This window comes from Lissotriton helveticus, chromosome 7 (genome assembly GCF_964261635.1).
Source record: "Lissotriton helveticus chromosome 7, aLisHel1.1, whole genome shotgun sequence".
Classification (NCBI taxonomy): domain Eukaryota; kingdom Metazoa; phylum Chordata; class Amphibia; order Caudata; family Salamandridae; genus Lissotriton; species Lissotriton helveticus.
The window spans coordinates 1,797,759,991-1,797,781,490 of record NC_136068.1 but is presented as its reverse complement, the minus strand read 5'-3'; the positions used below and the strand labels follow the sequence as shown (position 1 = coordinate 1,797,781,490).

The 21,500-nt window shown below is 43.0% G+C and overlaps 1 protein-coding gene and 1 long non-coding RNA gene across 8 annotated transcripts in view; one reads left to right on the top strand and one right to left on the bottom strand.

Annotated features, from left to right (window-relative positions):
* LOC144770775 (phospholipase A2 inhibitor and Ly6/PLAUR domain-containing protein-like) overlaps window positions 1-21,500 on the top strand; it is a 1,602,193-nt gene that overhangs the window by 1,238,478 nt on the left and 342,215 nt on the right. For all 6 annotated transcript variants that reach the window (XR_013599021.1, XR_013599024.1, XR_013599023.1 and 3 more), the window contains one exon: window positions 18,695-18,835. Coding sequence is in view for 2 of the 6 variants with exons in the window: in XM_078655533.1 (XP_078511659.1) it covers window positions 18,695-18,835 (141 nt within the window). In the remaining 4 variants the exon portion in view is untranslated. The remainder of the gene's footprint in view (window positions 1-18,694; window positions 18,836-21,500) is intronic.
* The window catches only part of LOC144770776 (uncharacterized), a 363,844-nt gene that overhangs the window by 203,012 nt on the left and 139,332 nt on the right, over window positions 1-21,500 (bottom strand). The window lies entirely within an intron of this gene.

The window sequence follows — 21,500 nt, the reverse complement described above, 5'->3', positions numbered from 1 at the left end:
TTCTTTACAGGACTGACTAGGTGTGTGAGTAACTCCATGGATGAGTGGCAGACTGTGAGTGTCTGTATAGGTGTATGAGTGCATATGATAGTGTTGTAAAGATGAGTGATTGTATGTATGAATGATAGTATGGGTGAATGAGTGAAGGTGTGTGTAGACGTAGGAATCAGTGAGTGCGTATGTAGTAACTAGTATTGGTGTGTCAATGGTTTCAAAAATTATATTCTGTATTTAACACTGGGTGAAACAGAGGTTATATTAAAATGTGAGGAGATGCATTGTATTGTCACATGAATGATATCATCAGTGATGTGGTCATTGATGTCAAATGAGATGTCATCAGTGATGTCATCAGTGATGTCATTTGAGATGTCATCAGTGATGTCATCAGTGATGTCACTGACCATGTCATGAATGATGTAATATGTGACATCATCAGCAGTGGATTGCAGGTGCGCGATATATAGTTAGTGCAACTAACTATATATGGAATTTCAATGGTTTTGTGTGAGTAAAATAAGGTTTTTTAAATGCTAATTCCTAACTATATATGGTCTATAACCTATGGTTTTTTCAGTGAATTTTCAAGGTTTTGTAAATGCTAATTCCTAACTATATATGGTCTATAACCTATGGTTTTTTCAGTGAATATATATATATATATATATATATATATATATTACCTACTGGCGGTCGCCAGTAGGTATACATAGTTAGGATTTTTTCTCTATGGGATTTTTGAAAATTTGGGGGGGTTTCGTCAAGGGCGGCCGAGAAAAAAGGGGGGTCCCAAAACGCGTTTTTCCCATGCAATTTTCCATAGGGCGGTTGAATGGATTTCCACGAAACTTGGCAAAATTGTAGGGACTGGTAGCCTGATGTGCCTTTGCTAGGTCTCAATATATGTGTTCCAGTGGATTTTGAGAAATTAACGTTCAAAAAAATATATATATCTGTAAGCGCGCTCCGGGCAGCGCCCCGGTTCGCGTACCTGACGCGTAACGAAACTTCACGCAGCGAAGCTGATTGGCTCTCCGGTGTCTGTCAACATTCTAAACAGTCCGGAGCGGCCGCCATCTTGTCTCTCGGTAGGATCGAGAGACAAGATGTGGTGAAAAACGAAGGGGGAAATGAAGGAAAGGGGGCAAGGTAGACCCCTCCTGACCCCCTAGGATTGATGAGGGGGATATTAAAGTGCCCCGCGGGTCAAAAAATAATAATATTTTTTGCGATTTTTCGCCATAGAGGCGCGTCCCGGTACGCGAACCGGGCAGCTAACTGGCAGCGTAACGGGAGTCCGCCATCTTGTGTTTTTGGAGCGTCCGGTTCGCGTACCGGGTAGCGTCCCGGTAAGCGTAACAAGAGAAACAGTAAAAAAAAAATTCATGGAATAGATTATCAAGAAAACGTTGAAAAATTGTAGGGACTGTTTGTTTGATGTGCCTTTGCAAGGCCTCAAGATATGTGCACGTGTGGATTTTGTCTAATTAAGGTTAAAAAAAATATATATATCTGTAAGCGTGCTCCGGCGCGCTTACGTTACGGGTTTTGTTTGCGCTGCAGAGCCGATACGTCACGGTTATGCGACGCGTCATGAGGCGTCTCACGTGGCTCACGTGATACGTCACGTAATAAAGAATATATTTTACAGATATAGATATTAGCTTTTAAAAAACCAATGAAATTCACTGAAAAAACCATAGGTTATAGACCATATATAGTTAGGAATTTGCATTTACAAAACCTTGAAAATTCACTGAAAAAACCATAGGTTAGAGACCATATATAGTTAGCTGGACATTTTATTGACATAAAACCAATGAAATTCCATATATAGTTAGTTGCACTAACTATATATCGCGCACCCGCAATCCACTGCTGATGATGTCACATATTACATCATTCATGACATGGTCAGTGACATCACTGATGACATCACTGATGACATCTCAAATGACATCACTGATGACATCACTGATGACATCATCTAGTGTCTGTGTGTTTTTGTAAAGTTTAAATATGTTTTACATATTGAAGAATGAGTGGATGTATGAAAGACTGAGTGTGTGTGTGGCTGGCTGGGAGGTGTGTGACTGTGCATATCAATGTGTACTTGTATCAGTGATTGTATAAGAGAGTAAGTATGTGTTAGTATATGTGTGAAAAAGTATGGTGTTCTGTGTTTAACTGTATAGATGAGGAAATCGAAGTGTGATTGATTCTTTACAGGACTGACTAGGTGTGTGAGTAACTCCATGGATGAGTGACAGTGTGTGAGTGTCTGCATAGGTGTATGAGTGCATATGATAGTGTTGTAATAATGAGTGACTGTATGTATGAGTGATTGTATGAGTGAATGTGTGTGTAGACGTAGGAATCAGTGAGTGCGTATGTAGTAACTGGTATTGGTGTGTCATGATGTCATCAGTGATGTCATTTGGGATGTCATCAGTGATGTCATCAGTGATGTCATTTGAGATGTCATCAGTGATGTCATCAGTGATGTCACTGAAGTATGGTGTTCTGTGTTTAACTGTATAGATGAGGAAATCGAAGTGTGATTGATTCTTTACAGGACTGACTAGGTGTGTGAGTAACTCCATGGATGAGTGGCAGTGTGTGAGTGTCTGCATAGGTGTATGAGTGCATATGATAGTGTTGTAATAATGAGTGACTGTCTGTATGAGTGATTGTATGGGTGAATGAGTGAATGTGTGTGTAGACGTAGGAATCAGTGAGTGCTTATGTAGTAACTGGTATTGGTGTGTCATGATGTCATTTGAGATGTCATCAGTGATGTCATCAGTGATGTCATTTGAGATGTCATCAGTGATGTCATCAGTGATGTCACTGACCATGTCATGAATGATGTAATATGTGACATCATCAGCAGTGGATTGCGGGTGCGCGATATATAGTTAGTGCAACTAACTATATATGGAATTTCATTGGTTTTATGTCAATAAAATGTCCAGCTAACTATATATGGTCTCTAACCTATGGTTTTTTCAGTGAATATATATATATATATATATATATATATATATATATATATATATATATATATATATATATATATATATATATACAGAGCTGGAATATAAATAAGACCTTGAGTGAAAAATGTGCATGAAAAGTAAAGAAAAATTAAAAATGATGATGAGTGAAAAATCTGCAGATATGTAAACGATGAAAACACAGGATGCAGAGAAGCCCTGCTCATGAAAATAATGTATAACATATGCAAAGGATGAGGAACAGTGAGAGAAGAGAATATCAATTGAGCAAGAACAGAAAAGAAAATAGGAGTGAAAAAAGAGTAAAAGAGAACAAGAGGGTGCAACTAAAGAAGATAAAAAAATCTGTGAAAGCAATGGCATTCTGCTGAGGCAGATGTGACCCACTCAAAAGTGAGATTTTGTTTATATCGGGACAACCATGCACAATTTAAGACCACACTACCTTCTTTACAAAATAACTGTTTTTCAATAAGGCTATGTACAGAGCTCAAACATTTACTGTTGATTCATTGGCACGAGGCACACTAAAAAAAGAACTTCCTTTTCAAATAGGATGCATAACAGATGGGCATGATGCACTTGAGAAAACAATTCCCACGCAGTATTTATTTAAATTCAACCTCATGCTACGTATTATCTGCACACCTTGTCAGGAAGGCAGACACAGTTCAGGTCCTGAGGTCTGCATATCAGATCCCTCTCCTTCATTGCCATGAGTACCTTTCTCATCAGCTCCTGTGTCCTTTTGGCTTTCATAACTGCAGGTGAGTCAGGTCTCCATAACTTTCAAATATCTAAGCAATACTAAGCAATCTACATGGACTTTCCATTTTATAATGTTGCTAACATTAGCGTCATTGAATTGAGAGATTTGCCTTTTTCATGCTTTTTGTTCAATATTTATATAATGAAGGCTCCCTGTTTTTTTGTTCAATGTTTATATAATGAAGGCTCCGTGTTTTCTGATTTTTACAGATGAATACAGAAAGAAAACATTTATTTTCTTGTCTGTATTTCTTTTTAAATGTGGATAAAAATAGAAATTGGGTTTCTTTTTGAGTAATTCTAAATACTGTCTGCCATGACTGCCAGGCCAATGGCTGTGTGGATTGATAGGTACTGGGGCTAAAAAAGAAAGGATGTTTAGTAAAGAGGCTTTAACAGAATTAGATATGCCCATGGTTATTACTGAAATTTGCATATTTTATTATAAGTACATTGATTTTTCTTCTGAAGGTGTTTACAGCATTGAAACCTAGTAGGCATTCAAGCTTAAGTGCACATTTACCGGTTAAATAAATATGGAAATATACTAATTTCAGCTTCATTTTTCCACATAACTCAAAATAAATATGGATAAATACAGATAAATGTAACTAAAAATTAATATGGATAAATACAGACGGAAATGTCCCCAAAAATAATTACCATAAATCCAGGAGCTACATATATAATATATATCATACATACATACATATTAATGTACATATTCATCAGTAGGTAGTTATACTTAGGACCTAGTTTCCTTAGGAAGACCATTTTAGTTTTATCCAATAACTTTGCTGCCATTTGCCGAATCCTTGCAAAATTTTGAAAAGAAATATGACGCTCACTTCGGCTGCTGTTTCAAAAGTGTCAGGGTAATTTATTACATGGGGTACAAGAAAAAGGTGGGTCCCAAAAATGTGTTTCCCCATGCAATTTTGCGTAGGGATTTTAGACACAACTACAGGCTGAATGGAAATACCCTAATTTGGCAGAAAGTGGACGGTTGGTCCAGAAAGTGACGTTTTGTTGACTGGTGAAAATCTATTTTTGGCCACATTAAAGTAAAGTCAAATTTATATATATATAGGGATGTGAAGGCTCCCTGAACCATCAACCTGTGCTGAGATCTGACAGGCTGCCAATACTTCAACCAGATAGTGTTGGCAGCCATCTTGGGACTCAGCTTCTGCAGAGTCTCACACAAAATTATAAAAAGAAAGAGAAAGGGGCAAAATAGCACTACCCTGAGCCCTAGTCCTTTTATTTAAATATTTGCAGCAAATCAGAAATGGAGTCACAACTCCATGGTAAAATGAAAGAAAAAGAAACAAGCAATGTCTCCCAAACTCGCTTTTATTAATGCCCCTAGGATGTTCCATGTTGCAGGGGCATACTATAAAAATAGGTAAGGGGTGAAAGGGGCAGGTCTATTCAAATACATTTTAGGGAGAACTGTATTCCCCCTGTCCCCTGTGACATGTATGTATGTATGTTATGTATGTATTTTTGTAAAGCGCGCGAATCACCGGGGGGCATCTCGGCGTTGTATACCGCTAGGGAACTCGTCCTGGCTTTCCCTGTGGGATGGTCCCTGCTGGGAATCCCCAAGGTGGAGCCAAGCATCCCCAGCGTTGGGGGGGCCATTGTGGAGATTAGGCAAGCTAATGTCCAGAGTTGCCGAGTGGGACCCCTGGTTAGAGTGGGCACAGAGGCGAGAATTATCGAGTCCGCTGGCCCTGGTCCACGACCCTGCCGCGTTGGGAATCGAACCCTGGTCCCGGGCCGACTTCTGCTCTCGGGTCTGCTGCCTCTAACCAGTGAGCCACACCACTCCATGAAAGTACATATGTAGGTAGGCCCCCTGGGCCTGCCCGCACCCTGGGGACCGACAACTCCACAGGAAAATTAAAGTAAATTAATATGCGGGGCCCGCTCGGCCCCCTGTAAAGCGTTGCAGACCCAGGGACCACCGCCTCCTTGGGGTTTAAATTAATTAATGAAGGAGGTCCATCATGGCCCATGGGCCCTGGGGAAAAACACATCCCTAGTCTTAATACTACAATGGAAGGGGGCCAGTTGGCTCTTGCTCATGGAGCCATGGATGGTCCTGCACACCTTGTCAGGAAGGCAGACACAGTTCAGGTCCTGAGGTCTGCATTTCTGATACATATTTCTCATTGCCATGAGTACCTTTCTCATCAGCTCCTGTGTCCTTTTGGCTTTCATAACTGCAGGTGAGTCAGGTCTCCATAACTTTAAAATATCTAAGCATTACTAAGCAATCTACATGGACTTTCCATTTTATAATGTTGCTAACATTAGCGCCATTGAATTGAGAGATTTGCCTTTCCCATGCTTTTTGTTCAATGTTTATATAATGAAGGCTCCCTGTTTTCTGTTTTACTGATTTTTACAGAAAATACAGAAAGAAAACATTTATTTTCTTGTCTGTATTTATTTTTAAATGTGGATAAAAACTAAATTTGGGTTTCTTTTTGAGTATTTATAAATACTGTCTGCTATGACTGTCAGGCCGGAGGCAGAGTCGGGTGGGAATGCAAGGGCCTCGAGGTTCCCCCAACAGTCCCATTTTACCTTGGGGCACCTAGGAGACATTGCTAAGCCCTAGGGGATGGGTCTCTGAGGACAACATCAGCCCAGGGAGGATTGATAGGTAAGCCGTCTAACAAAGAAAGTGCGTTTAGTATAGAGGCTTTAACAGAAGTAGATTTGCCCATGGTTGGTACTGAAATTTGCATATTGTCTTATAAGTACATTGAGTTTTCTTCTGCAGGTGTTTACAGCATTGAAATCTACTAGGCATTCAAGCATAAGTGCACATTTACCGGTTGAATAAATATGGAAATATACTAAATTCAGCTTCATTTTTCCACATAACTCAAAATAAATATGGATAAATACAGATACATTTAACTAAAAATAAATATGGATAAATACAGACGGAAATGTCAAAAAGAATAACTACCATAAATCCAGGAGCTACATATATAATATATATCATACATGAATACATATTCATGTACTTATTCATCAGTAGGTAGTTATAGTTAGGACCTAGTTTCGATAGGAAGACCATTTTAGTTTTTTCCAATACCTTTGCTGCCATTTGCCGAATCTTTGCAAAATTTTAAAAAGAAATATGACGCTCACTTCAGCTGCTGTCTTAAAAGTGTCAGGGTAATTCATTACATGGGGGACGAGAAAAAGGTGGGTCCCAAAAATGTGTTTTCCCCATGCAATTGTGCATAAGGATTTTAGATACAACTACAGGCTGAATGGAAATACCCTAAATTTGGCAGAAAGTAGACGGTTGGTCCAGAAAGCGACATTTTGTTGACTGGTGAAAATCTATTTTTGGCAATATTAAAGGAAATCCAAATTTGTATATATAGGGATGTTAAGGCTCTCTCAACCATCAACCTGTGCTGAGATCTGACAGGCTGCCAATACTTAAACAAGATGGTGTTGGCAGCCATCTTGGGACTCTGCAGAGACTCACAGAAAAATGATAAAAAGAAAGAGAAAGTGGCAAAATAGCAATACCCTGACCCCTTGTCCTTTTATCTAAATATTTGCAGCAAATCCTAAATGTAGTCGCAACTCCACGGTAAAATGAAAAAAAAAAGAAACAAGCACTGTTTCCCATGCTCGCTTTTATTAATGCCCCCAGGGTGTTCCATGTTGCAGGGGCATACTATAAAAATAGGTAAGGGGTGAAAGGGGCCGATCTGTTCAAATACATTTTAGGGAGGACTGTATGCCCCCTGTCCCCCGTGACAGGGACAGCTACATCTCTTGGGAACATGAAAATACATGTGTAGGTAGGCCCGCGGTGCCTGCCCGCACCCTGGGGACCGACAACTCCACAGGGAAATTAAAGTAAAAGAATATGCGGGGCCCGCTCGGCCCCCCTTAGCACGTTGCAGACCCGGGGACCACCACCTCCTTGGGGTTTAAATTAATTAATGAAGGAGGTCCATCATGGCCCACATGCCCTGGGGAAAACACATCCCTAGTCTAAATACTACAATGGAAGGGGGCCAGGTGGCTCTTGCTCATGGAGCCATGGATGGTCCTGTGGACTGCCACCCCCAAGGGCCAGATCCTGCTACCTCTCAAGTTACCCACCCTCAGAAGGTAGATGTTTGCTTTTGCTTGATGGTACCTGACCACTCCCACCAAGGAAAAGCAAACATAACTCCACTGTCTGCAAGTGGAAGCTCTCAAATAGCAAATATGCAGGCAGGGTAACTGATGGAACACAATTGCTCCCACAAGCAGGTAGCAACTAATTAATGCAGCTTTATGCTTGTACAGTAATGCTGGTTCCTGCCAGAGGCAGAGAGTCGGTGGGAATGCAAGCGCCTTGAGGTTCCCCCCACAGTCCCATTATACCTTCAGTGAATTTCAAAGGTTTTTAAAATGCTAATTCTATTAGCGGATAACGTTTAAATATATTAATATCCTAGTGGGACCACCTGAGCAGCCCTAGGGGGTCAGGGTGTTTCTACCCTGCCCCCTTTTTGTGTTCTACACGTTTGTTTTTCTGCTTTCTTGTGCCTAATTCCTAACTATATAAGGCCTGAAACCTATGTTTTTTTCAGTGAATTTGCAAGGTTTTTTAAATGCTAATTCCTAACTATATAAGGCCTGAAACCTATGGTTTTTTCATTGAATTTGCAAGTTTTTTTAAATGCTAATTCCTAACTATATAAGGCCTGAAACCTATGGTTTTTTCAGTGAATTTGCAAGGTTTTTTTAAATGCTAATTCCTAACTATATAAGGCCTGAAACCTATGGTTTTTTTCAGTGAATATATATATATATATATAATAGATATTTCGATTTAAAAAAAAACCACATTCCCTGGATGATGTCATCATAAACAATTCTCTACGGAATTATTGGAAGTGGCCAAACCCTCAGTTAGAGATTATTGCCTAATTCAAGCAACTCCAATGATTGCTCCGTATTTAATGTACCTGGCCAACTTTTCTAAAAGAAATCTGTTGACTAGATTTAAGCTGGGCTCCTTTCGCTGGATGATATGTTTTTTCCTAGGCCAGTACTCTTTGGACACTGTTGCTATTTATCCATTTGATGAGCAATCGAGTTAAACTATTTTACATTTTGTTCTTTTTGCCAATTCTATCTCCCATTTACAAGGAAGTTTTTAATACCGTTATTGCGCAGACATAAATTCTCTAAGTGCAAAGCGACTCACTTCTACTTACTGCAAAATAATGATAGTAACATCTGTTTGGCAGATGCTAGCTTTTTGAAGTGCACTTTAGCCAAAAGAAGGAGTATGATGTTTTTATATAAAATGCTTCTTAGTGATATTTTGTAATCACTGTTTTTGGAAATTTTCAAAAGATGTCCATTATTGATGTTATTTTTTTATCAATTATTAAAAAGCACTATAAAGTTTTTTAGCAATCATTGCACTCAAAATGTTTTTATAAAATGTTTATTGCTGACGTTAATTTTAAATAATTTTTAACCATCTCTTATTTTGCCGATGCCTTTGCAATTGGACCTCTTGCATTGTCACTTTGCTTAATGTTAAACCACTCCTCTTGCATTGTCACTTTACTTATTACAAAATAACACTAAGATGTTATTTGTTTTCAAAAATACATACTCTTACTTGGACAAGTACCTTAAGCTGGCATGTTTTTATATGTGGTTGTTTTTTTTTAATACATGTGTCTTTTATGTGGTTTGATTTTATTATGTGTATCTTTTATGATCTCATCTAGACGATCAAATAAAGACGATTTGATTTGATTTGACTCAAACTGCCCCCCACAAAGTGTCTGGCTCCAGTGGCAAAACCATTTGAGACAATAAGGATATCAAATATTCCCATACCTTTACAATTAGTTGATAAAGTAGGCAACCAAAGGTACGAGGCCTGTCTGGCACAATTTATTTATTTATTTATAGTATTTATAAAGCGCTCTGCAACCCTACGGGCATCCTGGCGCTGCATGAATATAGTTGGAACACTGTGCATCCTGAGTAGAGGGTCGTCCTTTATTTCTGGGCAGTTAAATTTTAGGGAAAAGCCATGTTTTTACTTTTTTTCTGAAGGCCATCAGTTCTTCTGTTTTCCTGATGGCAATAGGCAATCTATTCCACAGATGGGCTGCCACTATACTGAAGGCTCTGCCACCATAAGTGGCTTTCCTGATCCTGGGTATACTGATGAAGTTAGTGGAAGAGGATCGAAGAGTCCGAGTGGGTTCATACCACTTGAATTTGTTTTGTAGTGGTAGGGGGGCCATCCCATGCACTGCCTTGAAGACGGTGCATAGGGATTTGAAGAGGATTCTCTGGTGTACAGGCAGCCAGTGTAATTCCGCCAGTGCAAGAGTAGTGGAGGATCTTCGCCCTCGGGAAAGTGCCATTTTGGCTGCTGCCGCCTGGATGCTCTGAAGTCTGGAAACCAGGTAAGCAGGTGATTCCAGTAACAGAGCATTACAATAATCCAGGCGGCTGAGAATGGTGCTCCTCACTGTGGTGGCTCTAACCTGTACTGGTAGAAGGGGGAGCAGCTTTCGAAGTCCTCGCATTAAGGCGAAGCAGCTGCTCACCTGCTTATTGACATTGGTCTCTAAACTCACATTTTCATTGCAACTGACTCCTAGGTTCCTCACTGATTTCACTGGGGATAGTGGCTTCCCTGGCTCCAGAGGCCAAAAGTCAGCGGGCAGGCTTCTAGTGATTCTACCTACTTTGCAATGCATTATTTCGTTTTTTTCACTATTGAACTGTAGTGAGTTCTTATTTAGCCAGGATGCCATTTCCATCATGCAAGTATGGAAGGTCTCGAGTGAATCTGCATGGGCACCATCAAGAGAGATCATCAGCTGCGTGTCATCCGCATAGTTGATCACGCTAATGCCGTGAGCCTTGATGATGCCCATCAGGGGTTGCATGTACACATAAAAGAGTATCGGACTGATTGCAGACCCCTGTGGGACCCCATGTGGAACTATGGCGAACTCCGACTGGTATGGAGGTAGTGCTACTGCCTGCCACCTGTCCGTCAAATAGGAACGGAACCAGTCGAGCGCAGCTCCCCCAACTCCAATGCTCTTCAGCCTTGTCAGCAGAATATCATGGCTCACCATATCGAATGCGGCGGACAGGTCCAGCAAAATTAAGATTGCTGATTCTCCCCTGTCCGCCCTATTCAATAAACTGGGCTTAACCCTCAACCAACAACAATCGTCACTTCAACCAACAGGAACTGTAACATTTCTGGGAGCCATTTTTTTTACCATGTGGAACAAAGCATATCTTGCAGAGGACTGACGAACCAGGCTCAGGTTTTTAGTGAAGTTACTGAAGGGAAGGTCCATTTCAGTTCGCCTCTTCAAATCCCTTCCGAAGAAATTATGTTGTCTTTCATTTCTCTGGTCCTGTTTGCTGTCTTCAAATGTAAGCTCCACAGGAGGAGTTATACAAACATTGGCTACAAGCACAAGGTTCTTTCAAGGACATCTTACAGATTACTTCAAGCATGAAGGAGTCCCTTCCCTGGTGGACTTAAGACAAGATTCTTTCCATAGGAATAATCTTCCTACCTCAAATGGCCGATTTTGTGGTGACAATGGAGTCCTCTCTAGAATGGAGGTGCCCTTGCCATCTGGTTTTAAAACTATGGGGAAAGTAGGTTCCGCAACACAGAAGTATCCACATAAATCTTTGTAACTCAAAACAGTTGCACTGAGTCCGCAGTCCTTTCTTTTCAAAACAAAACCATTTTCTGTACTAATATACATATAAAATACCACCACCACTCATTATATCAACAAACAAGGTGGCACAAGATCTCAAGCTCTGTCTCAAAAATGCTCAAAAGATTTGAAAGTGTCCCCTGAAGCAACAGGTGAAAACCAAGAGAAGAGAATGTTCCAGGAATAAGGAGCATTATAGCTCATACATTGACTAGAACCAAAAACAACTGCCACATATGAGAGCTCAACAAAGATACCCTAGACAGTATCTTCGATCTCTGTGGCAGAAAACATGACTCATCAGAATCGAAAATGCAAGTTTTACACAAGTTGAAATCCACAACTAGGGTTGTGGGGATTACATTTTCGATAAAATGCTCAGGCATCTTTGCTTACACTTTCTCCCTGGTCCCATTAATCCCGAAGCTTCTCAACAAGATTGAGAACCATGCAGGATAATTATAATATCTCCGAAATGGCCCAGACAGTATTTGTTCAATGAACTAATCCACATTCACCTGAAACCTTTTCTGGCTGTGTTAACAGGGAACCACAAGCAAATAATGTATCCATATACAACATCCTTACACTTATCAGCCTTGCTCCAGACCACAATGAATTTGCCAGCCTGAATATCCAATCAGAATGTAAAGACATTATTGCTAAGGCCAGAGCTGCTTCCACCAGCAAAATGGAAATGCTTCCGTTTATGGTGCCAAATGTTGCAGATGCATCCTATATCGGCTCCGCCAGAACATATTCTGTCCTATTTGCTACATTTAGCCAAAACAGGTTTCGCTCACACTTCAATTAAAGTACATGTAGCAGCTATCATCTATATATAACGAATATCATCTGGTTTGCCATCTCTGTGTTCCAATAGGATTATCAAAGAATTCCTCAAGGGCTTATCTAAGGCTTTCCTACAATAAGACGGCAACCTCCATCATGGAAACTTAATTTAGCATTTGTACAGTTGATGAAGGCGCAATTTTAACCCATTCACATAGCTGAGATGAATTTTGTGTCCTGGTGTGATGAAATGGAGTGTTTGATACGGTGTTGTGCAACAGCACAATGTAATACACTTACAAACTCATTTAGGTCCAGTATGTTTCGTCTGGTAAACCCCCTAATCAGCTCTGGGTAGCAGTGGCACACAGCAGCAAGGCTTACACAGAGGAACTAGTGTAAAGCATTTAAACAGCACTAGAAGAATTGAAAAAGGAATCGACACAAACATAAGAAAATAGAAAATTTATAGAAATAGGCTGTATTTGTTTAAAGAATGTATATCTAGTACAAAAAAGATCCACCTGAGGGTTCCAGAGGTATGAATTTTAAGAGCACTTATAAATCAAAATAATTTCCCTCAAAGGTAACAAATCTGACACTTAAAGAACTTGGGTAAATGCCAATAATGTCGGTTAGAAGTGCTCGAGGTTAAAAACCTCATCAAAGAGCTAGTCAGGGGGACCAGCAAAGTCCTTAAGAGCAGTTATCTTCACAGAAGAAGCAGTCCTCCAGCAGTTCCAGGTGCTCTATCTGCATTGCACTGGATTCTTAGGGAGTGGTCCTGAGGTAAGGGATTAAGGATGCTGAAGATGCACCAACAATGCTGTGGAAGCAAAGCGGTCAATATAGGTATTACTGCAGGGTTCCTTGGTCCACAAAGATGGTGATTGGCTCTTGCCTGCAGGGTTGACATCCCAGAAGGCCCTCTCCGGTCTGGGCAAAGTCCAGTTGCAACTTGTCTACCACTTGCCTGGTGTCGCAATCACAGGCCAATCATTCTTGGATCAATGACTCACCTTCTGAGGGTCCAAACAATCCTCCTAGCGCTCCCCTGGGTTCAGTGAACTTCGGTGCAACTCTGTGCGTCAGGACTTGGTCCTTGGTGCTGCACTGCAGGGGTGGTAGCTACATGAAGACTTCAGGCCATCAATTTGCCCTAGCAGGCTTCTTCATCTATTGTGTCCCTGCGGCGCTGCGAGCAGGAGGCTAGTCAGCTGCCCCATTGAGTCTCTTGGCTTGACTAGGCTCTGGAGACAGTGCCTTGTTGAGCAGAACACAGCAGGCACAGTCCCTCTATTTCCCAGTCACCAGTGCATCCTCAGTTTACTGGTCCCTCAGTGCAGCAGGGCAGTCCTTCTTCTAAGTTGGTCGAGATCTGAGGTCTGGGTACCAGGGGTGCCTCTCTTAAGCTGGGAAAATACCATCAGGGCAGGATGTAATTGGTGGCCAGTTGGCTTCCAGGTTTTCTCCCGCCTGGTGACCATTTCCTGAGGAGTATAGCATCTGACTGGCTCAGGATGTACCTTTCTGACCACTCCCAAGATGGCAAGACCCCTCTCTTGGTGTTCAGATCTCCCTAGCCCTGCTGGGGCGATGGCTTCCTCTGGGCCACATGCCCCAGGGGAATCTGATTTGCCAACTGGTTCCCCTCTGTGCTCCCTATACCAGCTGAATCCCTACATATTATTGCGACCCTTTAAAGATGTGTTTTTTGGCTAACAACTAATTGACTTCCTGCAGAAAGTTGTTGACACTTCTCTACAGGAGGGCAGAAAGCTGTCTTGTGGAACAGTCTCCACGTGTGCCCAGGAAGGTATAGGCGTTTTAAAGGCAACAAAGCGTCAGCTTTGCTAAAGCTGCACACTGCAACAAGTTCTATCAATTTCGACTTGAGATACAAGTCGGGCTTAATTTAAATGGGTTGTTTGATACAGTGGAGTGCCCACTTTGATTACACGGTTCAGGAGATAGCACAGCTGAGGGGCTTAGCGTGTAATCTTGTACTTTACAATTTGATGACCAAGTATATCCACAATATAATTGTAGTTTATTTTTCTGTCAGGATGTGTAAAGTATATGTCCTACCTGTTTCATATGTTGTAATATGCCTTAGGACTCAATAGGCCTGCCAGAGGGGTGACGTACGTGCTCTAGATACCTGGGTGCCATCTGCTAGGGATTTATAGGTAAGTTAAATATTTCCAATTGGGTACATCTGATTCGATATACAATTTAGGGTCAGGGCACTGGAACTGAGGTCTGATTGGCAACATTCAGTGTACTCCCAAAGTTGAAAAACCAGCAGCATCATTTTAAAAGCAAGGGGGTGCTCATACAACTACTTGGAAGAGCGGGCACATGTTTACACATTGCTACTGCCTGTACTCAACAGTGCACAGAGATGCAGCAGTGGACAAGCAGTATTGTGTCATTTATTCCAATAAGGTTAGCCTTTGTTTATTCTATCATCCCGCCATCCGCTACTTTGTCTTCATGATCGATATTGTGCATTGTTTTAACTGCTAGCTATACTGATTCCAGCATGTGAATCTATGAAAGACCAATGCTGGAGAATCAAAAAAGTTATTTACCTGAAACTCCGGTTCTCCAGTATTTGCATCTTTCATAGATTTACATGTGGCCCATCCTCCTCCCCTGAGAGGAACCCCTTATCCTTATGGGATTCTTCTCAATAGCGCATAAAAATCGGAGAGAGTAAAGCATCTGTGGGAAGTGTTTTAGAGAGTACTGTCTCCTGATTGGCTGGAGTTTGGTTCTTATGTAATGATATTGATAGGTTACTGCAGTGAATGTTTTATACCCCTTCTAAGCTATGTATAACCTGTATTGGTTTTTCTTTTTTTTTTTGGTAATATTTTTATTGAAAAGTTGCATGACAGACAAAACAGTCATTTTTACACAGAACACTTGCAAGATACATTTAGCACCGCACTTAGGAGCAAGGCTGACATTCCAGGAGAGGACAGAGAGCACTGAATCCCGCTCATCCCCCATCCCCTAGCACGGCGATCCTCATATCCCAAGAGGTCAATAATACGGCAATCACTTCTGTACTCAACTTGCAAATAAAGGCAGCATCATCACAGCTAAGTCTATCGCATTGAATAAGAGCATTGAAAACAGAACATTGCAACACAATACAATCACTGTGGAATTCTTCCTCAAACAAATATTGAAAAAGCAATCCAATCTGTGGCATAAAGGTTCACCGCCACTTTGATAACAGCAGAAAACTACAAAACACCCCCCTCCACCCCTTACCCCCAGGTCCACCCCCTCCCTGCCTACCTGTGGATTTAGAACTACCAACCCCCAAAAACAGCAGAGTGCCTCTCACCCTCCTGAAATGCAGCGGGAACCAACCCCCTCCCGCAGATACACATCACATTCATCGTATTACATACCCATCCTCTACTTACGATAAGAAAGCAACGTCATATGACATCAGTATAGTCAGCATATATCATCATGTCATAGATCCCTGAGTGCAAAAACCTTCTTGCCTCAGTGAGTTTTACCACTCCCCCATCAATGTCCCTCTACTTGGGTAGATTGCCAGATCCAACCTCCTCAGACCAACGCCAGAGTTATCAGTCCTGCTCCTCCAGTCTACAAGTCTCCACAGTAGGGTCAGCACCCACCGCCTCCAGCCGGACTCCTCTTTGTCGCCCAGATCTGTTAGGGCGGTCTCTCCTGCGAATCCCCACCATGCTCCAGCCTTCCATCCAGTCCCAAACCACCTCCGGTGAGTCAAAGAACCGTGCCGGGAAGAACATCGCGTATTTCACCTCTCGATCTCTCAGCTCCTTCTTCACCGCTTGAAAGCTTCTTCTCTGCACCTGAACCTTGGCCGTGAAATCTGGAAAGAACGCCACCTCATAGTTATCTATTTTCAAGGGCGGGCTGGACCGTGAAGTCTGCAGTATTATGCACCTATCTCAGTAATTGAACACCCGGGCGATCAGGGGTCTCGGAGGTGCACCCGGCTTAGGTCTACCACCCAGTACCCTGTGAGCTCTTTCTATAGAAATGTAGCTGGACAATGTCTTGGGCTTTAGGTGTTTTGTGATTAACTCTTCCACGTACAGGTCCGTGGCCAGCCCCTCCGTCCGCTCCGGAACCCCTAAAATTCGAATGTTATTCCGGCGGGCTCGACCTTCATAATCATCCAGCTGTTGGGACATTCTTGCATGTTTTTGCTGCAAGTCGAGCATCTGTCTCTGGAGTTCTGATGTGTCCGTCTGCAGGGCGCTTGTCACTATTTTTGGGTCCTTAACCTTCTCATCCATTTTCTTAAAGTCCGCTCTTATTAGCGAGAGCTCAACAGTGACTGAGTTCACTGAGGTACGCACCCCACCTATTGCCGCCATAACATCATGTAAGTCGGCTCCGGTCCCGGTGCAGGGGCCCCCGCCGACCTCTCTTTCTCCGACCGTGCTAGGTCGCCTTTTTCTCCCATTTTAGACCATGCAAATTTTACCAGCTGTTTCCGGGCGTCAGCCTTAGGACCCTTCCCTCCTGTAGCCATGACTGCAGAGCCCAAGATCTTCAAACAAGTGCAGAGGGTAACCAGTGGACACAACCGCAGCCAGGCGAAGGAAGCAGTCAAGACAGAACTTTAGCACTGGGAAGTGCCTCTTCCGGTGTCCGACACGCCAAGAAGGCCTTCAGTATCATTGGCCACCCTCCATGATCAGGTAAGTATCCCCAAGCCTCCCCGTCACAGGTCACATACAGCGCTCTCTACCGTGCTCGTCGGTACCGGTGCTTTCGCACATCCGGGCACAACAGGGAGGGCCGACACCCACTGCGGCAGTCTAGGCACATGAATAGAGGTCCCCAAGAGCCACTGCACAATCCAGGGGTCCGCTTCTCCGAGCACCCGCTTAGTCACCAGCAAGACATCGAGGCAGAGCAGCGCCCGCACGTCCATCTCACCAAGTTTCTGTCTGCATTGGCCCATGTACTGCCAACAATCCAGGTGGGACACAACCAGGCTCTCCTCCTACCTCCCAATACAGCCGCCACCTCACCACTCTCCGCACTCCTTTGCCGGGGCCCCACACACAATCCTGTGGACAGGCCGTATCCCCACCAGGCAGTGGGCAACAGCCAGCGCTCTTTTAGCCCATCAGTCGCAGCCAGGCAGCTCCACTCTTCAAGTCTCCACAGGGAGCCCAAGAGTCACCACCCCTGGGCGTCCACCATGGAGAGCCGCATCACAAGGGCCACAGCGGTAGTCATTCAGTTCAACGTCCGGCCTTCGGAGTGCCACCACGCCCCGCTCCCTTAGGTCCACTCCAACTGCCCCCAGAAGCAATCAGGCCAATGTGTATGCCGAGGTCCCACTCTGTCACTTCCACCAAGCCTCTTTCACTCCTCTGATCCCGGCAGGGCCTAAGCACCGGCCCGTCGGCTGCCGCCCAGCCCTCCTCACCATTTAGGCCGCAAAGCCGGAGCCTCGATTCTCAGGGCATTCACCAAGGCAGCACTCTCTTCCATGCCACGCTGAGGAAGGCGTCACGGACCCACCAGCCCGGGTCTCGCGCTGCCACCGTCACGCGTCGCACCTCACCTCAGGAATCAGATCCCTCACGGAGGGATCACCACCACGCTCCCGGGCCACCGGTCTTCACTGGCCAAACCTCGGGTCCGCCGTTTCCTCGCAGGAGCACCGCAGAGTTCAGACAGTCCCGGGAGGTGGAAGCCCCGTCAGGGGGTCCAGAGTGTCACACAGGAGGGCTCCGGAAGTCAAGCCCCCATCACCGCACTGCAGCACTCTGTCGTTGATGGCTTAGGATCATGGAAAAAGCCCCAGAAGGGAGAGAGCGCGTCTAGGCTGCGGCAATTACCCACGGATGCAGGCCACGACCCCCCTATATTGGTTTTTCAATTGTACTGTGGGACTCCCAACTCGACAGTGGGAATGATTCAAGCACGTGAATCTATGAAACATACCAATACTGGAGAACCATAGTTGCATTTAAGTAACTTATTTAATTCTCTTTAGTAACATTTTTTGTGATTCCTCACACAGCAATCACCTTATGTTTATGAATTCAATTAGGAAACCAATGATGGTGAACTAGGATTAAAGGTAAGTAATTTTTTTAATACCTCTACATCTGTTTGTTTAATTTAGGCTGAGACGCAACAGTTAATAACATATTGTCCTGAGCTTGGGCAAGGCTATAAAATATACTGGGTACAGATTCATATGTTTCCGCCAGCTTCGTAGTGTGATATGGTGGACTATGTGATATATTGTTCTCTGCCTGTTTTTGACAAATTTGTGTTCCTTTGTCTTCTTTTTTTTGTTAGTTCCTGTGAACCCTCGACAAATGAATGGAGTGAGGTGTCGAACTTGCATCTCACAAACATCTACATATTGTTACACCGAAAACAAAATGTCGTGCTTGGGTGCAGAAACTAAGTGTGTTCTCTACGGAGTCAGAGCCATAGGTAAATAAGAGTGGTTTGGTATGTGACCAACTCCTGCACTGCATTGATTTCCTCATGTGTGGGATGAACATGTTAACGCCAATTTATTGATTTTTGTTTTTTCCATGAATCGTTATAAGTTGATATTGAAAAGTCACTGTGTCATAGATAGCATGACAATTATAGTAGAATTTGTGCTATGCCACATTTGTCCCTTTATTTCTAAGAACCCTTTTATTATTTGTATTATTATACATAGTCTGGATTTCAGAATCATGGTCACTACAGTAGATGTACTTGACTTTAGCCTGTCCCTATCTAACAGAGATTCTACTAATTCCTCTCATCCAGTCCTATTGCCAGAAATCAGCCCTGTTCTAAATCATGTGCAAGCAGTCTGTCGAAAGTAGGACTTAGCATGAAGCGCTGTCTCGGCCAGAATAAATGTTCTTTTTTAGCCAATAGGTTGCTTTAAGTGCCACGATACTGGCTGTGCAAATAGTTGTTGGCATTAGCCATTCTCAATTTCTGGCAATATGTGAGTGGGTATCCTATAAAAGAAAACCCATTCTAAGATGGCCAACGTGCATCACGATGTAGCTGCCAAATGTTAACTTTTCATTGATGCCATTCTGCTTTTCTTTTTAATCACTATTCCAAGGTACAGGCACCCAAGTTTGCATTGTGCCATTCTGCTTTTCTTTTTAATTTCAATCGTAAGGTACAGGCCCCCCCTGTTGGCATTGTGCCATTCCGCTTCTCTTTTTCATTTCCATTCCAAGGTACAGGCACCCATGTTCCGATTGTGCCATTCTGCTTCTCTTTTTCAATTCCAAGGTACAGGCACCCATGTTCGCATTGTGCCATTCTGCTTCCCTTTTTCATTTCCATTCCAAGGTACAGGCACCCATGTTCCGATTGTGCCATTCTGTTTCTCTTTTTCAATTCCAAGGTACAGGCACCCATGTTCGCATTGTGCCATTCTGCTTCCCTTTTTCATTTCCATTCCAAGGTACAGGCACCCATGTTCCGATTGTGCCATTCTGCTTCCCTTTTTCATTTCCATTCCAAGGTACAGGCACCCATGTTCCGATTGTGCCATTCTGCTTCTCTTTTTCATTTCAATTCCAAGGTACAGGCGCCCATGTTCGTATTGTGCCATTCTGCTTCCCTTTTTCGTTTCCATTCCAAGGTATAGGCACCCATGTTCGTATTGTGCCATACTGCTTTTTTTTAAATTTCTATTCGAAGATCCGGCACCCATTTTGGAAAGGTAAAATATAAAAAGAATTATATGCGCATGAAAGCGCATTTTAAGAAAACAGTGGCACAGAAGCAAATGACAGCGGAAAGGCCATCTAAAAAATTAAAAGTTGTTTCTAATGGATGTTTCTGGCTTCAGATTCCTTACATTTTGAATCCCCCCGCTGTCGGAGTGGATCCAGATTGTTTTAATGAAACAGCTCCTGATTCATCGCGCTCCATTGAGGGGGCCTCTCACCTCCAGAATTGATGGCGCTGAGCCGCATACAGACACCGAACACTGGGTCATATTATCAATGGATTTATCTCCGCTTTTTTGGCTTTAAAAGCCAAGAAAGTGGAGATAAAATGATCTCCCTATCAGCAACAGGGTGCTAACTCGCAATTTCGCATGTTAGCACCCTTTTTCTCTACGTTTCCCCTTGCATCTCTAATGAGATGCAAAGGGGGCGTTCCAGAGAAAAATAATAGGATAAATGTTGGTAAGCGACATTTCTCCTATTATCAAGGATTTCGCTAACCCTGTTAGTGATAAAAAAAGCAGTGCTAACCGCGGTTAGCACTGCTTTTTTTACACCTGGTATTTTCCTGACTTAGCCATGATATCCTATGGAAGGTGGATATCATGGCTAAGTTTGTGAGTCCCTATCATCAAGCTAACGCCAAAGTTCGAGAGATTATCGTTGGTTTTCCAGAGATAATCTCTCATTTGACAGTTAGCGTGAGGATTTTGATCACTTCTGAGATAAACCTTGCTAATAGCAAGTTATCTCTGCGATAATTTCCGGCGATGCTTAGCGTTAAAAAATTAGTTGCTAAGCATCGTTAGCGTTAAATATCGCTAATCGTTGGTAATATGCCCCACTGTTCCCTGTAAGGTGCACGCGCACATGTGTTACTCCTAGCACACACGCAGCACATCTCACGAGAGACCATTCGCGCTACTAATTTCAAAACAGGAGCACCTCGAAAATGTTTACATTCGTTGTGGCAGGATTTTGGTCGGAGGAAGAGGAGACCACTGTGGAAGAGGAGAACACAACGCGGCAGCCTGCGGGGTTCATACAGGGTGGGTCCGGGAGCACTTGCTGCATTCCTTGTCAACAGAGCGCGGCTGTGAAGCAGGTTGAATACCTGCCACAGTCAGGAAGATGGGGAGAGAAGGCTGCTGCTCAGAGGAACTCCGCAAACTGCAAAGATTTGCAGCATTCGCAACGAGAATTTTAGATTCTATTAAGGACACGGAGACAAGGATTATGCTTCTCAATTCTTTACTACTCAAATAGCAGCCAATGAAAAAACTGTAAATCACAAAACGCACTACATGTCCCATGAGGCTTTAAGCCATGCCTTTTTTATTAACCAATCCAAAAGGTCCATTTTTTTGAAAATATTTTTATTTCTGCATCAATTCCATAATCAT